The sequence below is a fragment of the Sturnira hondurensis genome, unplaced genomic scaffold, assembly GCF_014824575.4.
Source record: "Sturnira hondurensis isolate 20B ecotype Veracruz unplaced genomic scaffold, ASM1482457v3 Scaffold0016684, whole genome shotgun sequence".
Classification (NCBI taxonomy): Eukaryota; Metazoa; Chordata; class Mammalia; order Chiroptera; family Phyllostomidae; genus Sturnira; species Sturnira hondurensis.
The window spans coordinates 1128091-1151935 of record NW_028089315.1 but is presented as its reverse complement, the minus strand read 5'-3'; the positions used below and the strand labels follow the sequence as shown (position 1 = coordinate 1151935).

At 33.7% G+C, this 23845-nt stretch overlaps 1 protein-coding gene across 2 annotated transcripts in view; it reads right to left on the bottom strand.

The window, feature by feature from the left end:
* PCDH15 (protocadherin related 15) overlaps positions 1–23845 on the bottom strand; it is a 791076-nt gene that overhangs the window by 447538 nt on the left and 319693 nt on the right. For both annotated transcript variants that reach the window (XM_037066919.1, XM_037066920.1), the window contains exons 4-5: positions 11916–12076; positions 765–920 (exon numbers count right to left, since the gene is read on the bottom strand). In XM_037066919.1, the coding sequence (XP_036922814.1) occupies positions 765–920; positions 11916–12076 (317 nt within the window). The remainder of the gene's footprint in view (positions 1–764; positions 921–11915; positions 12077–23845) is intronic.

The window sequence follows — 23845 nt, the reverse complement described above, 5'->3', positions numbered from 1 at the left end:
AAATGCATCTTGAACATAAAGAACTGCCAACTTGTAGTTTATTTTTTGCTAAAGTATGTATATAAAACAGGTGATTTTAGAGGAACTTTACAAATATTTTCTAACTTTCTAACTTAATAGAATAAGAAAATAATTATAATAGAGTAACTGCTGTTTTTAAGAAAACATACAAGGAGTACTTCGTTCATAAGTTTGGCTCAAAATATTAAAAAGCAAATAAACTAATAAAAGCATGTTCTAATAAAAGCAATTATATTATGTTCAAAATATTTTTATAATTTGATCAGCATTTTTTACATGAATTTAGTTGTGATTGATAATAATTTTTTTTTAATTTGCCAGACCTTGATCTTAAAATTGAGGAAATCACTTTTAATTAATAGAATTTTAAATACATATTTTCTTCCAGGATTTAATTGCTGCTACCACTTTAGTGATATGAAAATAAATTAGTTCATCGTCATCTTACCATGAGAATAAATAGCTCCCATGGAACCTCAGTAAGCAAGCATGTGTATTCAGGGATAAAATTGTTCAAGATGATTATGAGTATTAAAATCTTGGTCATTATAATAAATAAATCAATTTTTTCTATACCGAAGTATATTCTTAAAATTATGTCTGAAGTCATCCAGACCCCATTTCTTCTAACACATTATTCCTTAAAATGTTTTCTTGATATTTGTAAATAGTTTCAAACCACATATAGTATACAGTTAGCCATATGTATAAAAAAAACACAAAGAGAGTACACAGAAACTGACCTCATTCACTGTGGCGTAGTAGCTTTCATGCTTGAATTGGGGCGAGTTGTCATTCCTGTCTCTGACCACTATTCGAACTTCATGGTAGATAACAGTGCCCACTTTTTTGTTGACACACTGGACTTTCACTACGATGGAGTGTATATTCATTGGTGGCTGCAATGCAGAAATTGAATCTTTAAAAAAAAACTTTTAAAATTGAGGCTTCTTATTACTGTCAAAGGACTAATTTAATAAATGGTTATCTGCTTGTTCATTTCTACATAATAGTAATCTACAAAAAATTCATCCATTTTGTACAAGTTTAAGGACAAGAGAAGACAACTGCAATGATTTTATTCAATTTTGTGTCTCAAAACATAAGGTCTTAAGTAGCATTCTGTTCACAGTTAAAGGACGGGTGGTAAATACATGACAAAATTAATGCTGAGATTTGATGGGATAAAACAAATTTTGTGCTTCCAAAAGTTAAAAAAGCAATAATATGAAGTTCTAATTTATAAAAACAATGTGTTAATGACAAAATCCTTGGAGAAGGATTGTATAACATTTTTGTCCATTTATATTTTTGCTAAAGTATTATATGCTAATATCTGATAAAATTAAAATGCAGAGAAACAAAAGAGAATGCATTCACAATTCAACCAACATAATCATTCTATGCATTTAAATGTTTATTTTACTGATTCCCTCCTCTGAAATATACATTTATCTTACAGGCACAGTGAATATTATTCCATATCTGTAAATATAATTTTACTATAAAACTTTGCGATTTAACCATACTCACTCTACTTTAAGTCCATAAGCATTTGTCTAAGTAAAAACTTATGATGAGATGTTTTATGTTGTCCGTCTTTATCATTATAAACTATACTTCAATAAATACCCTATACATAAATATGTGCTAAATTGTCTAATTATTTTATATGATAAATTTGGTGAAGGGGAAAAGTATGTTCAAAGCAGAACTTATTAACTCAGATTCCATGGCTTAAGACTTACAGAATTAGGTTGCATACCTACAACTCTTTGACTCTAGAGTTAAAGTATTAATACTAAAAAAATGTATCTTTGTGATTTTTATAATTTGTTTCAAGCTTATAAAATCTTTCCTCTAAGTGTATCACTTTATCAACACGGCCTGTTCTTACCACCCCATCTAAAATACCATACGTCTAACCAGAAAGCTCTTTTCTAATTCTCTTTTCACTACTTATTTCTCTGTATTGCATTTTTCATCCACCATTTGGCATATTACATATTTTATACATTTGTTTTATTTTTTCTCCCTTCACTACACTGAAAGCTTCACGAAACCCAGGGTATTGTTTTGATCATGGCTGAATCTCCCATCCAAGAGCTAGCACTGTGCCTAAGACAGATGACTGCGTGGACTTGAGTCCGCTTGGCTTCCAGACGTAGTTCCATAGCCCACTAACTCTATGATCTAGATGCAAAATCTCTCTGTGCTTAGTGTTCTCATCTCTCAACAAACAGAGATAAAAAACACTGTATGATAGAATAATTGTCAGTATTACATGACACTACTTTATGCTAGACACATATTAACATATAATGAATGCAAAATATATTTTTAATTTATAACAAGGTACATATCCAAAAAAGTAAAAAACATGAGCTCTATAATATACATACTTATAATATTGGATTATAAATAAATTGTTAAATATTTGGATTGAAATCCATCTAAAAATAGATCATGATTTTTGAAAGCTAGGATATGTTCATTAAAAATGTCACATGCGCCCTGGCTGGTGTAGCTCAGTGGATTGAGCGCGGGCCTGTGAACCAAAGGATCATGGTTTGATTCCCAGTCAGGGCACACGCCTGGGTTGCAGGCCAGTTCCCAGCAAGGGACACATGAGAGGCAACCATACATTGATATTTCTCTTCCTCTCTCCTTCCCTTCCCCTCTAAAAATAAATAAATAAAATATTTTAAAAAGTCACATGCCACTTTTCTAAATAAGAATGTTGTAAAACCTTTATCTAAACTGAAGCAAACATGTTTAATCTGATGATTATATGACCAATAAAGCAAAAAGTAGTTGAATCTGTTTGTCCTAGGCTAAGCAATTTTACTTAGAAAAAATAAATGGAAGCATCATTAACCTATGGAGGAGGGTCTCTAGTGAAGTGCCATATAACTCTGTGTTCTAATATCTATCTCATTCCATTTTTAATTGCTGACATAAATAAAGGCATTAAAATCATGTGTATAAAATCTGTGAATGTCACAAAGCTCAGACATATGTAAAATATATTTTAATCACAAAAGTCAAGGTTCAAATCACTTTAATATGTCAGAGTGGCTTACAAACATACATATAGTGCCCTGGCTGGTGTGGCTCAGTGGATTGAGTGCCAGTCTGCAAACCAAAAGTTTGCTGGTTCAATTCCCAGTCAGGCCATAGGCCTGGGTTGTGGTTGCGGGCCAAGTCCCCAGCTGGGGCTGCTTGAGAGGCAGTCACATATTGATGTTTCTCTTTCTCTGTCCCTTCTTTCCCTTCTCTCCAAAAGTAAATAAATAAAACCTTTAAAAAAACAAATTAGTTAAAATGCTATATTTTTCAATAATAAATATAAATATATTTGAAAACCATTTAATTACCAAAATATATTAAGTGGCTCCATACATTAATGTAAAATATTATTCTGAATTATGTGAGTGAAAGATGATTTCATATGCCAACACTATAAATGGGTTGCTGAAAAAAAATACAAACTTTATATTCATTAATAATAATAGATGCAGAGATAGGTGGATTATAATAAGCATCATATTCTGGGTGAATAAAATGTGAAATCTCAACACCTTTAAGTATGTGATAAAATTTGAAAATGTTTAAGCTAAAAGACATAATATCCACTAAACATCTGACTGGTTGTGAGATGTTCTAGTGAGATTTTAGTTTATTCATTGTAGTTGCAGGGAGTGAAATAAGAACAATGAATAAAAATATTACAAAGCATTATATTTTCAATATAAATAGAAATTTTCTATTAATCCACAATAGTACAGAATAGAATGGACTATCCTACAACAAGACAAACCCCATAAGTAAAAATCTGCAACCTTGAGGAAAAAAAGATTATTTATTAGGACTAGTTATTAGATTTCTGAAAATAATTTGATTAGATGACCTCCATCTTTACTACCCATTTTAGAGTGTTTGCTTTAATGGCTACTTAAAAAAAGCACTGCATATTTCAATAATAAAGTAAAAAACAATAAATACCTGTACAATTAGCCCTTGGCACACCTTCTAAAAGACAATCAGTTGAATCATGTCCTTTTAAGGTTATTTGTTTTCTAAATATTGCAGGAGAGACCTATGAAACCATTTCATCTCCACCTCTAATTCTATGCTGAATGGAAGCACTAGGATCCAAAGGTCACAATCTTTGCGAGTAGACTATCAAATGCGCGATGCATTGAGGCCACTTAGTCCTGCTAAGTGCCCATAAATTAGAAATATCCAGGTCATCTAGAACTCTTGTCACTCTCAACTTTAGCCCTCCGTGCAACTGTTAGCAGTATGGATAGAACTTAGCTTGCAATAAATTCCAGCCATAATGGATCATGTTGAAGGCAAGAATTCCCTGTAGCTAATATATAACACACATTGTAATTTCACATTGGAATAGATTCTACTCTGCTGTTTAAGAAGGTCGTAAATACATCAAGTAGAGTTCTACTAAATCGATTAGTGAGAGTTTAGAGAGTTCAAAATGCTTAGGAATGTCTTAGGAAAGTTTAGTTTATCTTTCATAACTGGTAGAAAAAATAAGTCATAGAAACTTTATTTTCTCTGATTTTCTCAATTTTTTCATTTATTAAACAAAGAAAAAAGTGTACATAAATTTGGGGATAATTATTTAAAATAACCAAAATTCATATATTCCTAGACATGCAAACAGTTCTTCCAATTTAAAAACAAATGTTTAACATAATACCCTTAATGCATATTTGCATATTTCCATGTTTGTGTATATGTACATATAGACTTTAATATACATAGATAAAATTCAGAAATAATATGTTCCAACAGTTGATATGGGTTATCCTTAAAATGTAGGGTTGGGGTAGAAAGTAAGAGAATGAATTTTTCTGACAAGTATATATGAATTTTATAATTTGAAGAAAAGACAAAAATTGAAAATTGTGTTATGAGTTTTTCAGAAAATCACTTAGGATTCAACATGCTAAGCAAAATTTTTATAGTGAAGTTGTTGATAATATAGCATTTATAGCACACATCTTCAATCTAAGAGAAATATTTAGTGGGAAAAATTTTTAGCAAACCTCTATAAGAATTTTTTTTTCATAAAGCAAAGGCAAAACTTACTTATTCAATACTCAGAAGAATAAAATATTTTTGCCAAGATTTTTATGTTCTGCACTTATCACCTTCACAGAACAAAACAAAATAAAACATAGCAAAACGTCATTTCAAAAATACACTGAAAGACTTTGAAAGTAAATAAAACATAGTGTGCTTTAGAAATTATTTTTAAATAATGAAACAAATTTAAGGCTCATCAGAATTCTGAGTGTCCTTCACAAATTAAAACTTCACAGTGAATGGTGTACTTATAGAAGTCTCCTAAAAAAGAAAAGCATGGATTTGGAAATATAATTAGGGATATGCAAAATTTAGATATGTCTGTAGATTTTCTTCACAGTAATAAGGACATTTTATTTATTTAACTATATTATATACAGAGTTCAATTTTGGATTTTGATTTATATTCATATAGTTCTTGTACACTAAGTCAGTTCTATAAAACTCATATGTGATGAAAATATATAATTATAATGCAAGTCAAAAAAAAGAGTTTTGCAGGTATTGGAGGTTAGAGGAAAAATTATATACCAGTATTACCTTTCAGAAATATTTAATGTAGAGAGTAGCATTTAAGACATGTCTTGGTAATAAATAACATTCAACAGATAACAATAGATAAAGGTAATTTTAAAGCATAGGTTTAAAAGTGCATCAGAAAAGGCATAATAAGAAAAAAATGGATGCTATTTAGGGAACAACACAGTTTAATTTTTCTAGATTAGAGTCTGTGTGTTTCCAAATTAAAGAAATGAGGTAGAGGGTTGCAGCTTGTACCTAAAAAACCTGAAGAGCCAGATAAACGAGTTTGCAATGAAAAGTCATCTACCGACAAGGTCCAGACTCTGTTGTGGGCACTAAACCTTGAGTAGGTTGGAACATGAAATGTAGTAAAAAGAGAGACTAGGAGCTTGTCCAAAAGTACAAGTGAGAATTAGGAGGGCCTGTACTGAAGTCATGCTGATGATGCAAAGGAAAGATACCCTATGCACATACAACTATGAAACTTAGTTGAATACAGGCCTGGGCATAGAGGTCAAAGCTTTTGTGTAGCAACCAACTAAGATTCTGAAAGAAGAAATGTTAAGATATTTGGAATTGCCATGAACACAATTTTTCTCTCTTCAAAGTTTTTAGAAGTTTGCCCAGAGTTTTGAAGTAAGTATAATGAGACTGTGCCAGAATTATATCTTTCTACTATTATTTTAATTATTGATGTTATCACAGCCATTATTATCCCATGCCTAATGGAGCTCAGAAAATATTGGTCAAGTAAAACAATATTTTAACATTTCAAAAATCTTACGTGATGATCCTTCATTACTAAGACTTACTTTTAATGTCAGACGGCATTTTTTGGTTGTTTTATCATTGTAACTCTCACCCTCTCTCTATTTCTCTCTCTCTGTCTGCCTTTTTTGAAGGAAATTTATGTAACTTTAGTGAACACAGATAAAAAAAGAAATAAAAATTAATAACAATCAGAGCAAGACTTACTAAGTTTGAAAATTGTCAACAGGTCAAATATATACAATATCATACAAAAGTTTTCTAATTAAATGCAAATCTTTTGAGCTTGGGAATTTATCTGTTTATATTTTCCCAAGAAATTTTCATAAAAATTATTAGTTTACTAACTTTATTTTAATAATTAATCTTAAAATATTTGTAATTTACTTAATTTTTTTTCCTTTAGCTTTAAGCAGCCATAATTGTTCAGATATTTCTATTAAGGGAGAGTTTATGGCCTTGATGAACAAAGTGTAGAAAACATGATTTGGAATGCTACCCTGGGAAAAATACACTTCCCTTAACTGCTTTGCATAGGCCGTTATAAATGAACATGGACCTCCCACGTGACCTTGCTCCCACCTCCTTAGCTATAATTGGTTAAAGTCAGGGAGTTTTTAGATGCTGTCTTTCACTAATTAGAAAAAAAAGCAAAACAAAGCAAAACAGAGAGTATAGTCAGTCTGCATTGCATAGAGAGCTTATAAAGAGCCACAGTGGAGTGCATAGTAATAAGAGCCAAAGTCAAGTGCAAATAAAAAAGTAACAAAAAAGCAAAATTATGTGTGTAAAGAAATCTACTCTGCAGGGACAAAGATGCGACATCTGCACAGAGAAAGGCAGGGGTTAGAGACTATACAGTCTAAGGCCATGTAATTTTCCTCTGTTCCAGGTAAATTTTCACTTGGCCAAAATCAAATTATTTTTCATGTTTATGATACTGATATTTTAAGTAATCCCTACCCATTGATTTGAGTTTTCTTTTTTGATATATTTGCCACCAGATTTATACTGTTTTACAGTTAAATGAAATTACAATTTGATTAGATTTAGATTAAATGCAGTGATTTCTATACCACTTTTATAGCAGTAATGGTCTTACTACACATAAAATAGATGGGCATCGGGTTAAGAATTTTCAGAATAAAATGCTGATTTAAAAGAAAAAAAGCGCTGTGGCAGCAGTAAGATAAATTCAAAAGAATTTTAAAAAAGGTAATACTCGACGTATAAACTGTACTGAAGAGATGAAATTAAGATTGGATTTTTAAAATTTGTATAAATATTACTTTTATTATGGAAAATAACAGGTATCTAAAATCTAAAGAAATCATTAAGACTACAGCATGTTAGTCCAGTGAGATGTGACAAAAATTCATATGTGGTAAATGACTATTCTTTCTTTTATTTCTGTTTAGAATTACTAATTTTGAGATATAAGATTCTGTAACAATTTGAGACTTAAATAAGAAAAAGAAGTAGAGGAAGAAGAAGAGGAAGATTATTTACCCAAGGCAAGATCTATAACTTGGACTCTGTAACCTAGGTAGTTACTAAAGCTCTTGAAAATGATTGCAAATAATTTTTTTCTTGAGGAATGAGTATAGAGATTTTATCAGAGTTCTCATTGCTCCACCTCCCAAAGATGAAAACACTGAGAAATCCCTAAGTCAAACACTGTATTTCATTGTTATCATTCTTTTCTTGATTTTTGGAAATTTAATACTGGTGAAATATTTCTTGATGGTCGATTTATTTCCAATATAGAGATTTAGTAGTTTCTAACAAGAGGTTGTCTTTTCCCCCCTTTATGGTTATTCTTTAATTTGATGGCCTCTATTACCATATAGAAGCTCTGAATTTTACTCTTCTTATTCTTACAATTCTTCTTCTATATTTCTTTTTCTACACTACACCTATGCTCACGTATAATTATACTTCTTCCACATGATTCTTTGCTTTATTTTTACAATAACACTTCTAACTTCTTGTTTACCTTTAATGCACACCTTTATCCAAGGAGAGTTCCCTGATATTAAAAAACAAGCTTTTGGCAACTTGGATTTTTGTTAATTAGCTTTGTGGACTTCATTTATAGTTTCTAGATTAAACTTTCTGCATAGAAACCAAATACACTATAACAGTAAACCAATAAAATATGTAACAGTAATAACAGCAATAGGAATGAAAACAAAATACAAAAAACACGTGAAAGCTAAGAAGTTCCTACTCATACAAAGGTTGAAGTCCTGTGTCTTTCATTTAATTTAATTTTGTAAATCTCTCCAGCAAGTGGAAGTACCTGTGCAAGATAATAATTTTAAATCTCTGGTATGGCATTACTTAACTATACAGGCTTAAATTTTCATATTACTATGGTGTAGAGCATCTTTTATTCAATGTCTTGATATAATTTCAATAAGTTTATTTGACAAATAGTAAGTACATTTCTAGTATGCAAGTATGTGGGGTTTTATTAATTTATAAATTTTCTTTTGCAATATTAATTTTATTTTTAATATTCTTTAAATGACCTAGTCTCCATCATTTTTAGCTAATTTTAGGTGGGTGTTCACTGACAACACTCTTAGCGAAGTGTCTTTACAGATTCAACTTGACCATAGCATAGAAACTTTATTTCATTATTATGTTAAAGAACCAGCCTGGATTTTTCTTTAAACAATACCTGTGCATATTTTTGCAATTATTACTTTCATGTCAAATCAATTTTAAGTGTATTCCCATGACACTGTTTCAGTTTAGCTGATGTCTAATAAATAGTGATCATATTTAAAATTTAAAAAATAATACTAAGAAAACAGGTACCTATCTTAAAAAATAAATATAAATGTTGGTAAATAATTAAAATTTAAACAATATCATAGGCTGAATATATGGAAGATCATTTATTTATACTAAAGGATATCCTTTCTCTCTACTTTTCATTCAAGCCTAAAATTTGAGCTTTAAATATAAGTAAATAGGCAATTTTTTAGTGACCAGTAAATTATCATAATCATCTATAAGGTGATTTTAAAAAAGAATACAAAATATAAAATTACAGTGGTCTGAAATGGATAAACATTCCATAATTCTTCTAACATGCTATAAGATGCATGTGACATGGATGGGAGTGTAGCTAAACAGAGCCAGTAAAGGATGTCTCTGAGTAATGCAGCAGGGGCGGGCGGTGAGGGAGAACTTACAGTTTCCTAGTTTGTATCATTGTCCAGATTATTTTTATAAAAAGTAAGATTTATGATAAGATAAATTAAAACAAGAAACTTTGAAAAAAGCAGCTGTCTTTATTCCTTTTTAGACTTTAGCCACCCAGCCAAAATGATAAACTGGTATATAAGGAATGTTCCTGTAATCAAAAAACTCCCATCACACAAAAGCCCTGGACCAGATGATTTCACAGGAGAATTCTACAAAGCTTTTAAGGAAGAGCTAACCCCTATTCTTCACAGACTAGTCCCAAAAATCCAAAAGGAGGGAAAATTCCCCAACTCTTTTTATGAAGCCAGCATCATCCTAATTCCAAAGCCAGATAGAGACACAACAAAGAAAGAAAACTACAGGCCAATATCGCTGATGAACATAGACGCTAAAATCCTCAATAAAATATTGGTGAATCGCATCCAACAATACATCAAAAAGATCATGCATCACAACCAAGTGGGATTCATCCCAGGGATGCAAGGATGGTTCAATATTCGCAAATCAGTAATTGTAATACACCACATAAACAAAAGCAAAGACAAAAACCACATGATCATATCAATAGACACAGGAAAAGCTTTTGATAAGGTACAACACCCATTTATGATAAAGGTACTCAGAAAAATGGGAATAGAGAGAGCATTCCTCAATATAATAAAGGCCATATATGAAAGACCTACAGCCAACATATGGCTGTAGAAAGAAAGAAGGAACTCCTACCCTTTGCAACATCATGGATGGAACCGGAAAGCATTATGCTGATTGAAATAAGCCAGGCAGTGAAAGACAAATACCATATGATATCACTGTTAACGGGAATCTAAACAACAAAACAAACAAGCAAGCAAAATATGACCGATGACACTCAAATACAAAACAGGCTGACATGGTCCAGAGGGGAGAGGGGAGAGAATCATAGGGGAAAAGGCAATGAACTCACATGAACAAGTATAAATGGCACATGGACAATAACTAAGGTGGTGGGTGGAAATGGGAGGGAGGTGGGGAGCACTGGGGGGGGGGGCAGGGCTGGGAATATAAGACAGAAAACTGTATTTGAACAAAAATTAAATAAAAATAAAAATTTTAAAAAAGGAATGTTCCTGTGATAAAAGACACAGTGAATGGCAGGCCATGGTGGAAACAGGGGGCAGTATTAAAATCTACTTATTTTGCCTTTATTGAGCCCAACAGCCCCATTCCTATCCTCCCCTGCTACTCAAGTTTCACACCTGCTACCACTACTCAGTGAGCTAAATTACGGGTCTCCCCAAGTACACAAAGGCAGCACACCCGGGTGAGAGGGTCCTATGTACTACCCATCTCACCACAAAGCTCTTAAAGACTGTGAATTTTAGATGTAAAACAGGGTAGACATCATTTAGTCTATGCCATATTGGAAAATGGATCATAAATCATGACAGAGGTGTTGTGATGACTCAGGTTCGGTAAACTGAATATCTGGCATTGGAATTTCATAAACTGGAAATTTTGGAGTAGGCATGTTTAGATGTACTCCTTAAATTTTCCCAAGGTCCTGTACAATTACTACCAGTTCTTAACCCACCCCCCCCCCACTACTCACATACTCTATTCTGTACACAAGACTGAATTGCAAATAAATGGGAATAAATTAAAATAAAAATAAATATACTCAAGTTTTAACCTTTTCCAGAAAGGAGACATTCAATAACTTTGGTAATTTAGCTGTTCTTAACAAAATACTTAGGTCATGCCCCCTTAGAATGACTGGACTAGAGCAACTGGATGGGGACATTGCCAAGAAATGGTTGCTTAACTTCCACCTTCTTTTAGTTTTCTTACACCTGTAATAGCACATCACCACAAACTGACCTCTCAGTCAATGCTTACTGCTTGTAAAAGGAGCTGTCCACTTATTTCTACGAAACTGTCTGTCCTCAAGTCAATGACTAGCTGCATGTTCAAACCTCACCATAGATTATCGCTGTGCTTCTCCTAGTCTTCCAAGGTTACTGATCCTTTATACTGACCACTCTGTTCTCTCCTAGTTCTGAAACCTGACGAGCTTCCTGATTTATAGAAGGAGGACTCAATGGTTCTCTCAGATATACACGGCCCCTTCCTTTCTTCTTCTTCTTTCAAGGAGTTTAAAAAATGTTTTTGTTGAGGAGCATAGGAAATAAAGTCAAATTACACAAAGAACATTTGATATCATATCAACAAATGCAAATATGTATAGGTAATTAAAGTAAAATAAAGTTGTAAGACAAAGAAAAAAAAACACTCACATCTCTATCCAGAACTCTGCCGGTGCTGTTCAGGAGAAGCATTTGCTTAACAGGATCCAACAGCACCCAGTAATCCACGTTGTCCTTTAGAGAGAGCTCTATGGTGGGGTTTGGTCCACCAGCAGTCCCTTTGATCAGCATGTTGTCCACCAGAATGGTACCTGGAAACCAAAGAAAGTTATTTGAAAACATACTCTACTTATATTCATTCTTTTTACTATTTCATTTTATTTTTACCATGTATCCAGAATTTGTTCATTAAGAAGCACTGTGTTTAGCACTTAATGTACATTATTTGATTTAACCTTCACACGGCCCTGAGAAATAGATAATTATTTAACTTGTTTACACTATTGCAGATATCCCACATTTTTAAACAAAAGTAATATGCTGGAAAACTTGCAAATCTATTGTAAAACACAAATTATTCAACTTTATATTTGGTATGATACAGAAAAATGTCCTGTTTCAAAAAGGCACAACATATTTTTATTGTGCTATTTATAAAGGATATTTTGGGGAGATGAAGACGGGAGGCAGAGATTCAAACACTTGGTGAATTTCATCATCTATTTCTTATTTACCTTTAACTACACGAATCTGTTCCTCTCCCTGTCCATCACTTTTCACAAGTGTTATCACTGAATTTCATCCTGATCAAAAGAAAATGTCTGTAATAACAGAAGTGGGTACTTCCATTCACTCAGTCAGACTTGTGATAAGAAAAGAGATATCCCAAAAATAAGAGCAAAGAAGAGATAAAGAGGTAACAGAGCCTCCCTTGGTGAGAACAGCTTCTTCTTTTTTTTCTGTTATCTTGGGCAAATCCACAAAACATAAATCTTAATATGAAAGATAAAACTAACACACAGGCACACAATAGAAGCCATTCTTCTTTGAGACATGTATGAGGTACTTCAGTGGAGCAACGCGCTATTCCAGAGTAACATTTCGATGCTTGCTTTCTTATAATTTTCTCAGTGAACTGAACTGATGAATAAGAGCTCTACTTTTTCCTAACCTGTTAAAAATCCCATGCATTTTATAAGTTGAACACAAGCAGCACTGATGCAATTCAGATCTCAGTTCCCCCCAGACAGCAATGGTCTCTTTTGCTAAACTAAATGCAACATAGCTGAGGGCAGTTGTTTTCAGCTGATCCATTTGGCTAAAATTATGGCATATAGAGGACATGAGGCTACGCAAATAAAATGTCTGATCCTAGAGACATCAGGATAAATGGCATCTATCTAGAGAACTCATTGCCTTAGAATAGCAGACAAAAATATATAGGTTATCCATAAATTTGAATCTAGCCTGAAAAATAGTCATACAAAATGTATCTGCTGCATTTTCTTTGAAAATCAGCCTAAATGTTACACCATTGCATAATTACAAAAAAAAAAGTGGTACTTTGGAAGATTTTTCCCAGCAAATATATAATAATAATAATGTATAATATTTTTCTATCATATTATTTATAATGAGCTTTATCTGCCTAGGGAATGTTGAATGAACCTTTGCTCTTTTGTAATAATAAATAATGTTTTAAACATGCCTACTCTCAGGCACACATATTTTTTCTAAATGGAAGATAATTTTTTCTAATTTTTCACATACTAGCATACATACATACAAGTAAATATTAAATAAAGCTTATCCTTCCCTTTTTTCTGAACTGGCAAACAAATAACCTACAGATAATTCATCCAAAAGTAGAGGTAATGATGGCTTGTTCTGATTTACAAATATGTTTAAGGCCCCAGTACATATCTGTTTACAGATATTTCACACAACTAAACTTTGAAAAAGTATTTAGCCTATATTTCAATATCTAATTAACTAATTAAGTGAAATTTTTTCTGAGTAAAAAACAAATGTACAACAGGTAGGTCAAGTAACATTAACATTTATAACTTGAGTCAATAGTCCATAATGCCAATAACAGCCGGTCTCTCTACAGTACTCACATGTACTACACAGGCATACAGAGGGAAGGACTGACAAACTCTCCTTCATAATGCAGACAAATTAAAACTGGAGAAGTCTGTAATAGTTATTTTTAATTTAATTTTTATTGCACTTTTTTCCATTACCATTTTGTCCCCTCTCCCCAGCAATCACTACACTGTTTTCATGTCCATGAGTCCTTTTTCCTTTTTGCTCGATACCTCCATCCCCTAACCTCCCCACAACCAGCTGTCATCCTGTTCTCCATTTATAAATCTGTCCCAATTTCCCTTGTTAGTTCAGTTTGTTTATTAGATTCCACATATGAGTGAAATCATATGGTATTTGTCTTTCTCTGGTTGGCTTATTTTATTTAGCGTAATATTCTGCAGGTCAATCCATGCTGTTGTAAATGGTAAAATTTTCTTCTTTTTTATGGTCAGTAGTATTCCATTGTGTAAATGTCCCATAGTTGAGTAGATCCATTAATCTACTGGTGGACACTTAGGCTGCTTCCATATCGTGGTGGTTATAAATAACACTGCAATGAACATAAGGGTGCTTATGTTCTTTTGAATCAGTGTTTTGGGTTCCTTCAGATATATTGCTGGAAGTGGGATTGCTGGGTCAAAGGGCAGATCCATTTTTAATTTTTTGAAGCATCTCCATGTTGCTTTCCACAGTCGCTGCACCAGTCTGCATTTCTACCAACAGCACAAAAATGTTTCCCTTTCTTTTAAGCATTATTAAATCATTCAAGTGGAAACAGTATGTGGCCTTGTATTTTATTTCAGGATTTTGTTTTAGTTTCATAGAGATCATCTAAATTTTTTTTCTGTTATTGCTCTTGCCTCACTCTATTTTCTTCAATGACTGAAACAACTATAAATGTTTCTAGTACTAGAGTGTTGAAAAAGAAAGAGCTTTGCTCTTCTTTCTGAAAAATACTCCACTTACATTGCCAAAAACCTCTCAAGATTTTCATATGCCATGTCCCTCTATACCAAAACTTTAGGTAAGAGAGAGAAAAGAGAACAGCTAAGGGAGACATGATGCTGGGGGTAATCAGCACAGCAAAGAAAATCATCAACAAAATGAAAAGGAATCCACTGAATGGGAGAACATTATTCACCCATGATACATCTGATAAGGGGTTAATCTCCAAAATACATTAAGAACTTATACAACTCAACACCAGGGGAAAAACAATCCAATTAAAAATGGGCAAAGAACCTGAATAGGACATACAGATAACCAAAAAGGCATATGAAAAACTGTTCACTATCACTAATTATCATATATATGCAAGTTAAAACCTGTCAGAATGGCTACACAATCAGTAAATCAACGAACAAGTGCTGACGAGGATGTGGAGAAATAGAATTGTCTTTTGGCCCAATGATCCCACTTCTGGGGACATATTCTAAGAATCCAGAAATAGCAATTTGCAAGACTATAGGCACTCCTATGTTCATAGCAGAATTGTGTGCAATAGCCAAGATCTGGTAACAGCCCAAATACCCACGAATAGATAAGAGAGTACAAAAGCCATGGTACATTTGCACAATAGAATACTATGTGGCCATAAAAAAAAAGAAAGAAATCTTATCTTTGTGACATCATGGCTAAACTTGGAGATTATTATCCTAAGTGAACTAAGCCAGTCGGAGAAACACAAATACCATATGATCTTACTTAATGGATACATTACATGACCCTACTCACCTTCAATTTCGACAAAGTTTGTACTACAATAGATGCAGTGTTTCTACCATAACATCATTTGTATGTACCTGAAAAAACTTGTGTTCTTATAACCAGAGCAAAAACAAAAAAAAAATCACAATAAAAATATCAATACTTGATATTTTTACCAATGGTCACAGTCATTCAGTCTTTTACACCCTAAAATATTGGGGATGTTGTGCTTCTTCCTTCAAGAAGTAGATCTTGAGGACCATTTGCTTCTACATAGAGACCTTTTCATCAAAATTGAGAATTCAATCTAGGCTTCTTCATTAATTTATTGTTAATTCAGAGAAATAACCTTGCAGCTCTTTCATTTGTACCAACAGCTTTTCCAGATTAACATATTACAAAGTATTGCCACTAAAGTAGACTCTGCTTGTATTAAATAAAAGTACTGAGGTAGATTTTCAGCCTTTTTTCTTACTATTTTACATAGCTAATCTTTCATTTTAATTATGAGAAAAGTTTGTGCAGAACAGTTCAAGAAGACATAAATATACTGTAAAATAACCTACAAATAAGTACACTCTACTTTTTATGCCAACTTTATTCCCCTACACCATGTGTATAAGGAAGTACTGATTGCACTCCTTTGTATGGAATAAAGACTTAAAAATTGTGAATTATAGTTATTGTTGTCTATGTGATTAAACTGCACTTTTGGGAGGGAAAGCATTTGGTGCTAATGCACAATGCCTCATTTTCAAATCAAGTCTACTGTTCTTGTCAAAGCGCTAGTGTTATCATGCTTGGTTAATGCGTAGAACTGCCAAGAAATCTCCAAAAATTTGTATAAAGTTAAAGGACATGAATTCAAAAGATTCATCCTAGCAAGTAAGAAGTAGTGAGCCAATGCTTACTCTAGATAAAACTGTAAAGAGAAGCCCTTGTTTCCATGGCCTAGTTTTCCTACACTGCTTTCCAACTGATAGACAACCCATCCAGCTGGCTATCACTAGGGAGTGATATCACTTACTAACCTCAGCTAATTTCGACTTTTCTCATAGAAACCGAAATTGGATTTGATGGCCAGAATAAGGCCTTTTTCAACAAATTCATACCAGTAATAATCTTTAGAATGAACCCGTTTTACTCATCTGTAGCCTATGTTTGGTTCTATTAGGATCTAAATACACATGCATGTACACACAGATACATATACATAATGTGTGCTATAGGAACTAAATATATGTATACACACATGGTATACATAATAGTTGGATACTTAATATCCTATGCAACAGTTATTCACTTATTCAAATTGGCAGTTATAACACAAATGAATTACTCTCTAAAAATGCTGCGGAGGTGGCACTGAGTAGGGGGCGTCCATTGTCTTTCTAATTGACGTAATTCAAGGAAGGGGAAAGAGCCAGTTCTACAGGAAGAGCACAGGACCATTTGGGTTCATTCCAAACATTAAAGAAAATGACTGTTCACAAAACCCACTACTTATTGCTATAAAACAATTAATCAAACATCTATAATATTAAGAATTGTGTAAAATTTGTCATAACAATCTTTTCCCAGTTTAAGCCAGGAGTGTTTATTGCTTTTACTTGCATGTTACTCCCTGCAAATGAAACCATAAACAAAGCTCCTAAATTACAGTATTTGATGAAAACAAACTACAATGTAAAAATGTAGGTAATATGCAATTTCGGTGAGGTAAACAGTAAGCATAGCTATTATATAGCTGTTATTGTGTAAAATTAAATTCTAAATTTCATATGTTAAGAGGAAAAAAAAAACTCTTTTTGTGCTCAAAGATTCTTCACCTAAACATTCCAGGACATTCCTAGAAGTAGTTTTTCAATTTTCCTTGATTATAGTCTTTGAGACCACAAGCATATGACCAGGCTCTGTTATTCCTGAGTTCCTGACGCAAAAAGAAATTGTGAAATGATAAGTGTGTGTGCTGTTGTAAAAAACTTTGTTTTTAATATTGTTATGCATCAATATATGATGAATAGAGCTCAAAGAGCAAAAGATCTATGTTCAAAATCTTAGCCCCAATATTTTCTAACTTTGTGATCTTATGCAAGTTTCCCAGATTCTTATAATCAGTAATATGCACTATTTTGTGGAATAAATAAGGTAATGTATGTAGGAAAGGACATGTAGTTACTCAACAAATAATACTTTTCATCTTACTGCCACTGGCAGTTCATGTAGACTAAAGCATAATAAAGGGGTTATTCATTCTATTTTACTAAACTGGAAATATATACCACTATATTTTAAAATACAGTGGTTTATAACTATATATAAACCACTGTATATCACATTATAGTGGGTTATCACATTTTTTATAACTATTCAAAGAAGAAAAACAAATACAGGACTTACCTAAAACCCAACAGAAATAAAAGACCATACTTAAGCAAAACAGAATATAAAAGGGGAGGGGCAACAGTTTATTCAGTTATCTCTCAGAACTTGTAATAAAGCAAAAGGCCATTTATTTCTGGCAAAAATCAGTGAACAAGATAACAAGCAAGGGAAGTCATATTAGTGATGTGAAAATGCTTCTTGACATTTGCTTACTGCACCAGTTGGGCTAAATAGCAAAATATAAAACTCTAAATGAATTATAGTGTATCCGAATTTAGGCATATGAAAATGATAAAAGTTAATATTCTCAGAATACTGCAAGATTTTATTTTTAGACCATCAAATTGATATAGCTGAAATAAAGAGAAAGACCATATTAAACTTTAAAAATATATAATTATAAAATGGCAGTTTAAAAATGAGCCAGATTTTGCTCATCTTCCATATTCTCCCTCTGAAAAGATTACAGACTCTATGTAATCAGGCAGCTGCTATTCACAAGAAAATGTCAGTGCTTGATATTAGAAAAACAAAAATCATTGAACATACTCTTTCAAAATGTGTAGGTGGACTGAGTAATTTTTTTTTTAAAGAAGCTAAAACGTTCTTCTTGAATAGGTACCACTTCTTAACCTGTGACTCCTTTGGAATCAATTAGAAACTTTGAAACATGGACTGTTCTTAAACTCTACAACAATAAATCAAATCTCTAGCAAGGCAATGATGACAAGTTTTCTTTTCCATTTTTATTTATTTATTTTCATTGTTGTTCAAGTACGATTGTCTCCACTGCGGTGGGGAAAGTGCCCACCATCACTTTCCCCCACCCTACTCACCTCCAACACCCACCCTCAATCCTTCCCTCCTTTGTCTTTGGTCCATGGTCTCTCATATATATTCCTTGACAACACTTTCCCTTCTTGCCCCCTTTACTGCTCTCCCCTTCCCCTCTGGTTACCATCAGTATGTTCTTTATTTCAATTTATGGTTATATTTTGCTTACTTGTTTGTTTTGTTGATTAGGTTCCACTTATAAGTCAGATCATATGGTGTTTGTCTTTCACTGCCTGGCTTATTTCACTTAGCATAATATTCTGCACTTTTATCTATGCTGCTGCTAGGGGTAGGAGCTCCTTTTTCTTTCTCGTGCATAGTATTCCACTGTGTAAATGTACCAGTTTTTTTTTTTTAAGATTTTATTTATTTATCTTTAGAGGGAAGGGAAGGAGAGAGGGAGAGAAACATCAATGTATGGTTGCCTTTCATGCATCCCCTGCTGGGAGTTGGCCTGCAGGGAACTGGCCTGCAACCCAGGCATGTGCCCTGACTGGGAATCGAACCGTGATCGTCTGATTCGCAGGCCCGCGCTCAATCCATTGAGCTACACCAGCCAGGGCTCCAGTTTTTTGATCCACTCATTTACAGATCGGCAACTATGCTGCTTGTAGCACTTGGCTATTGTAAATTGTGCTGCAAATTTCTTAACAAAACTTCACTTGAGAGTGTAAATTTTCTTTCTTTAGTGAAATGCCAACTTAGGATGTTTTCATTGCTATTAGATATGTGATTTAAAATAAAAGATGAGACTAAGCTTCTATTTCTTTAATTATATTTTATTGATTATGCTATTACAGTCATCCTAATTTTCCCTCTTTTGCCCCCTCCGCCCAGTGACCCCCGTTTCCTCAAGCAATCCCTACACAATCGTTCTTGTCTATGGGTCATGTGTATAAGTTGTTCAGCTACTCCATTTCCTACACTGTACTTTATATCCCCATGGCTATTCTGTAACTACTTATTTGTACTTCTTAATTCCTTCACCTCTTCACCTGTTACCCCACACATCTCTTCCCATGTGACAACCAACAGAAACTCTCCAAATCCATGACTCTGTATCTGTTCTGCTTATTTGTTTAGTTTGTTTTTTAGGTTCAATCATTAATAGATGCATATTTTTTTGCTATTTTATTGTTCATAGGTTTGATCTTCTTTTTCTTAAATAAGACCATTTAACATTTCATGTAATAATGGCTTAGTGATGATGAACTCCTTTATTTTTTTTTCTTGTCTGGGAAGCTCTTTAGCTGTCCTTTGATTCTAAATGATAGCTTTGCTATCAGTAAAACAATCTTGGCTATAGGTCATTACTTTTCGTGACTTTGAATAGTTCTTATCAGTCCCTTCTAGCCTGCAGAGTTTCTTTTGAGAAATCAGCTGACAGACTTATGAAAACTCCCTGTAGGTAACTAACGACTTTTCTCTTGCTGCTTTTAAGATTCTCTTTATCTTTAACCTTTGGCATTTTAATTATGATGTGTCTTGGAGTGGGTGTCCTTGCATTCATCTTGTTTGGGACTCTCTGTGCTTTCTGGACTTGCATGTCTATTTCCTTTCCAAATCGGGGAGTTTTCCTTCATTATTTCTTTTTTTTTTCCCAATAGATTTCCAAGTTCTTACACTGTCTCTTCTCATTCTAGCACCACTGCAAAGAGAATGTTGGAATGCTTGAAGTTGACACAGAGCCTGCTTACCATATTCTTGGTTTTTTGGATTCCTTTTTCTTCCATTGTTCCGATTGGTTGTTTGTGGGGTTTTTTTCCTTCCTTATGTTCCAAATCATTAATTTGATTCTCGGCTCCATTCACTGTACTGCTATTTCCTTTTAAATTGTTCTTTATTTCAATTACTGTGTTCTTTGTCTTTAACTAGATATATTTTTTATGCTGTTGTGGTCCTTACTAAGTTCCTTGGGCATCCTTATAACCAGTGTTTTGAATTCCATACCTGATAGATTGATTATATCCATTTCATTTAGTTCTTTTTCTGGAGTTTAATATGGGTTTTTTGGCCCTGTTTCTAAGTCTCCTCATTTTGGCAGCCTCCCTCTGTTTTTTTTTTTCCTATGTATTAGGTAGAGCTGCTATGACTCCCTGTGTTGACATTGTGACCTAATGTAGTAGGTGTCCTGTAGGGTTCAGTGGTTCAGTTCACTATCACCCATGCTGGGTACTCCAATTGTGCCCTTTGTGTGGGCTGAGTACACCCTGCTCTTGTAGTTGAGCCTTGGTTTCTAGTGGCAGTCAATGGGATGGGTTTACCCAGACCAGTCACAGAAAGGACTGGCTGTGACCACCAATCTCTACCCTCCTTGGAAAATCAGCTATGCAGGAGCAGGGTGGTTGTGCTCTGATGTGCTCTGTAGCTGTCCATTGGATTGACAGGCTCTGGGGTTTCCCAGGTGGTACAGGCCAAGGTCAGCTCCCAGCTATATTTTTCCCAGGTCCACCCTGCCTGGGCTATAAAGCAATCTGAGATGGCTGCTACTTGTGCTGAGCTTGGAGATTCCCAGGTGAACCCAAGCTATGAATCTAGGCTGGCTGCTACTAGTGCTATGTCTGGGGATACTTAGCAAGTAGTATGGGGCCAGGGCTCTCTGAGGCCAACTGTTGTATGTTTGAAAGGATTTAGGAAGTTGTGAAGCATGAGCCAAGACCAGAAATTTGTATGAAAAATCACTGTTAACAGTTACAAGTTGGGTGAAAAGGATTCTCAGCAGATCTCCATGGTGAGGGAAACCGTGTTAGCCAGGTTCGTGGAGTCTCAGATATGGTACTTCCTGCTGGTTCTGTGTGTCTCTGTGGGCAGGGTTCACAAAAGACACAATGGCCTCTGCCCACCTTTCTGTCTGGGAGAAAGCTGTCCCCAGCTCTTGTCTTGATGACAGGTACTTCAGTTCCTCCCTCTATGCCACTGGTGCCTTTGAAGCTGCCATCCCAGTGCTGAAGCTCAGAGGGAGTGAATCTGAGTAAGTCTGTGTGTGGGTTTTTTAAGAGCAACTGCATGAGACTCCAGAAAATTCTTTCACATGCTCAATACCTATTGGTTTTTGCAGCTATAAGTTATGGGGACTTATCTTCCTGGTACTGGAACCCTGTGCTGGGGAGCCCTGTGTGGAGCTGGGACTCCTTACTTCAGATATATCCTTCCCAAATTTTTATCCATCACATGTGGATGTCAGACCATCCCATTCCATGTCACTGCCCCTCCTACAAGTTTGGATAGATGTGGTTTCTTTCATTCCATAGTTGTCAGACTTTCATTCTTCTCAGTTTCTGACAGTTCTGAGTGATAACTGTTCTATAACTTAGTTTTAATTTTGATATTGTTGTGCAGAGGTGAGCTATGTTTACTTATACTTCCACCTCAACCAGAAGTCCCTTAGTCTAAGTCCTTAGACTAAGCTTTTAAACAATATTTCAATGTTTAAAATAATTTAATTTCATACATATATATAAGTATGATTGATTAACTTGAATTACTTAACCATCTAGGAAAAACACCTATTTAATATGTTTATCTACCCCTTTAAAAGTCTGAAGAGCTTATGTCAAATTGGTAAATGTAATTTAATTTTTAGGAGTTTGATAATTAAAAATCACACATAGAGTTAACAATGTAGAGGAATAAAATTTGTTAAATTTATGAATTAATAAAACATTAATAAAAACAAATGAAGGCATTTTTTCTCTTTTAACTAGTTTTCTGTGTTTTATTTGTTATAAAAATAATGCCAATTATGCTTAATTTACAGTAAAATATGTTTTGGATTTTAAATGTATCATTTAAATAAATCTTACTTAAAACTTAAGCAACTTTTCATGCATAGACAGCCTATGTGTTAAAAAATAAATAAGTGAAGGCACCTCATTTAATGCAAGGCTCACCAGAAGTGTATATTGAATATAAAAGAAAGTGCATAGCAAAAAGAAGTAGGGACACTTAAATCTCAAGCAACTTTTCATGCATAGACAGTGCCCGACTTAAAGACTAAATAAACAAAAGCACCTTATTTAATGAAAGGCCCATAGGAAGTATTATATAAAAGAAAGGGCACAGCAAAAAGCAAGAGAGGCAGAAGTGGAGGCAGAGAACTGGATGAAAGAAGGGGAGGGGATTAGCCAAAGGACATATATGCATGACCCATGGACACAGAAATTGTCTGGTGATGGCTGGTAATGCAGCAGCTGGTAAGGAGAAGGTGAGTGAAAGGGGAAAATGGATACATCTATAATAGAGTAAAAAGTAAACATAAAGTAAAAAAGAAGAAATAGGGGCAATATTAATGGTAGTAGTAAAATAAACATATCTTCTGACAACTTCACTTAATTTTTTATGTTTTCTGAGTTTCTGGTTGATTTGAAAGGGATTTATATTCTAGGAAGTAAGGTAGGTCATATGCCATAGCCTTCTCACACTTTTAACTTTAGATTTAATTTGCAATAAGTATTTCAAATATTATACTCTGTAGACTGGTTTGTATAATAATATTGTGTTTTTTTTTCAGTATCTCTGGAAGAATTGTGAGTGGTGATAACTCTAAAGTTAAATCTGTTTTCTCACTTCTAGAATTATTCAAAGAAACATATACTATAAACAATAAGGTAAGGCTCTTTAATGAGGAAGAGTACTAATAAACAAAACATGTGAATCTTATGATTATACCAAATGTCAATTAAGAGTACATGACAGAAGAGCTCTGGCTATTGTGGCTCAGTGGATTGAGTGTCTGCCTGCAAGCCAAAGGGTTGCCAGTTCAATTCCCAGTCAGGGCACATGCCTGGATTGCAGGCCAGGTCCCCAGTAGGGGGCACATGAGAAGCAATGACACACTGATATTTCTGTCCCTTTCTTTCTTCCTTCTTCCCCTCTTCCTAAAAATAAATAAATAAAACCTTAAAAAAGAATATAGGACATAAGAATAATTTATTTCAATAAGCAATTTCCCTCTGGAAGCAGTCATTTAATTGGAGAACATATTTTACATATTAAATAATAATGCAGGGGTTTTTTGTATAAAAGCAGACTTGTATTAAGACAGCAAAGACTTTTTTCTATCA